Source organism: Galeopterus variegatus, unplaced genomic scaffold (genome assembly GCF_000696425.1).
Source record: "Galeopterus variegatus unplaced genomic scaffold, G_variegatus-3.0.2 Scaffold17128, whole genome shotgun sequence".
Classification (NCBI taxonomy): Eukaryota; Metazoa; Chordata; class Mammalia; order Dermoptera; family Cynocephalidae; genus Galeopterus; species Galeopterus variegatus.
This window is the reverse complement of record NW_007743239.1, coordinates 17,388-19,454: the sequence shown is the minus strand read 5'-3', so window position 1 is coordinate 19,454 and position 2,067 is coordinate 17,388. Positions and strand designations below refer to the sequence as shown.

General features: G+C 48.7%; 1 protein-coding gene across 1 annotated transcript in view; it reads left to right on the top strand.

Annotated features, from left to right (window-relative positions):
* Positions 1–203: 203 nt before the first annotated feature.
* Positions 204–2,067, top strand: part of LOC103582634 (UDP-N-acetylhexosamine pyrophosphorylase-like) — a gene marked incomplete at its 3' end in the record, with an annotated part of 18,781 nt that continues 16,917 nt past the window's right edge. Inside the window, exon 1 of the mRNA XM_008564180.1 lies at positions 204–320. Within this exon, the coding sequence (XP_008562402.1) occupies positions 204–320 (117 nt within the window). The remainder of the gene's footprint in view (positions 321–2,067) is intronic.

Below are 2,067 nucleotides of genomic sequence, written 5' to 3'. Positions count from 1 at the left end.
ACCGAGGGCCGGGGCCCGCCACACACACGCTTCCACGGCCACGCGCCGCACATACGTGCGCAGCGCCGGCAGCCTGGCCCGCCGAGGAGCCCGCCCGCGCACCCACACCTACTCCGTGCGCCCCGCAGTCGCAGCCCGTCCTCGGAGAGCCGTTGGTGGGTGTGTGGGCTGGGCTGCTGGGTGGGTGGCGGAGCCCGGACGGGATGAGGATGCCCCAGAAGGACTGGGGGNCGGCAGCCTGGCCCGCCGAGGAGCCCGCCCGCGCACCCACACCTACTCCGTGCGCCCCGCAGTCGCAGCCCGTCCTCGGAGAGCCGTTGGTGGGTGTGTGGGCTGGGCTGCTGGGTGGGTGGCGGAGCCCGGACGGGATGAGGATGCCCCAGAAGGACTGGGGGCATTGGGGGGAGGAGGTTTGGGGCAGTGTCTGGAGTCAGAGGTTTTGTCAAGGCAGTTGGGGTTGGGAGTAGGGCCTCTCCTGGGTGTGGGTAGGGACCTTGAAGCCCCCAGGCCAGGGCCTTGTGGACTGTTATGCCAGGTTTGGGGGAACGAGCAGTGGGGACAAATGGTCGCTGGAATGTCATGTGGAAGCGACTCGGGGTGTCTTGAATGTATGAGGAAAAGAATTGAGAGCGCTGACAAGAAAGAGGCCGTATCTGTGCGGGATGTGACAGCAGGACAAAACCCGGTTGCCACTTTTTTTGTTGTTTTCACACCGGTAGTGGGAAAGAGTTGAAATTTCTCCGTTTCCCCACGCTTGGCCAAGCAGAAGGATGGAATTGGAAGTCTGAGAGCACACATGTGCTAAACATATGGCTTGAAGATTTTATCAAGTTTGGCTTGACGCTGTGGTGTATTTATTTATGGGTGGTCTATAAAATCTGAAACCAGGTAATAGCGATTATGATAATACGTGTATGCCATTATGTAGTGCAAAAGTTTAAGGTGAAATTTACTGGGTGTGGACCCAAGGGTTTGCAGGAAACTGAAGGCATTGGTCTATTCCTTCACTATTAGTCAGTTGGCTCACTTAGCTGGGACTAAGAAAGACTTCATAGGTTTCTACCAAGGATTTATAGAATCCAGTCAGCGGTTATGGCTCAACCCCAATATTACTTTTTAAGAGCTCTAAGAGATTTACTTATCCATTTTGAGGGCATACATATAGCAGCAGAGATAGGGGCAGGGAGGAGACCAGAAAAGGAGGGGGAAGTACTGAATTTCTTTAATACTGGTATTTAAATTCTGATAAACGGTGGGTTATTGATATTGATAACGGTGGGTTATTACCAAAGATGTCACTTACTTTGACGCAGATACATTAGGCTATAGGCATATGCCAAATTTGGTTATAATTTCTAAAGCAGATTTTCAAGTTTTTCAGATTTTGGTTGTCAAAATAAAAATCTTTGTCTTTTAACTCTCCTGTTCATTGTAGCTTACCATTACACCCACACACGCACACACACACCCCTCTTACTAGCAGTAGTGGAAAATATGGTACTACTTTTATGGCGCGGAAGTGGTAATATCTGCCTCAAACATCATAGATATATTATGCTTGTCCAAAACTCAAGTATGATTGTTATGTTATGAACATTACACAATATATAAATGAGCACTTGTGGCCTTGTCCACCTTTGCAGATATCAAAGTTTAACCTATGAGTTGTCTTATGTGCATGGATCTGTTATCTCAAGTACTGGAGGTGGATGAGTAATAACTTTTTAGGAAAAGTTTGATTTGTATCTTAAAATGTTATAATAATATGTTTGCATATGTGTTTTAGTAGTCAGCACTCTCTACTCTTGACTGTCTGTAAGGTATGTGAGAAAGGCTGGTGAGGAAATGTATGCGTAGGGAGGTGTGGTGATTTGCACAGGGTCAAATGATGGGGAGGGACCAAGAACTAGGACTTCCTATTCTCTGTTACTTGGTTTCCTGCTGATCTTCCCAGTACAATATGGTCCCTTAAATCTGGGCAAAAATGTAGTATAAATGAGGCCTTAAGGCCGGCCTGTGGCTCACTCGGTAGAGTGTGGTGCTGATAACACCAAGGCCACGGGTTCA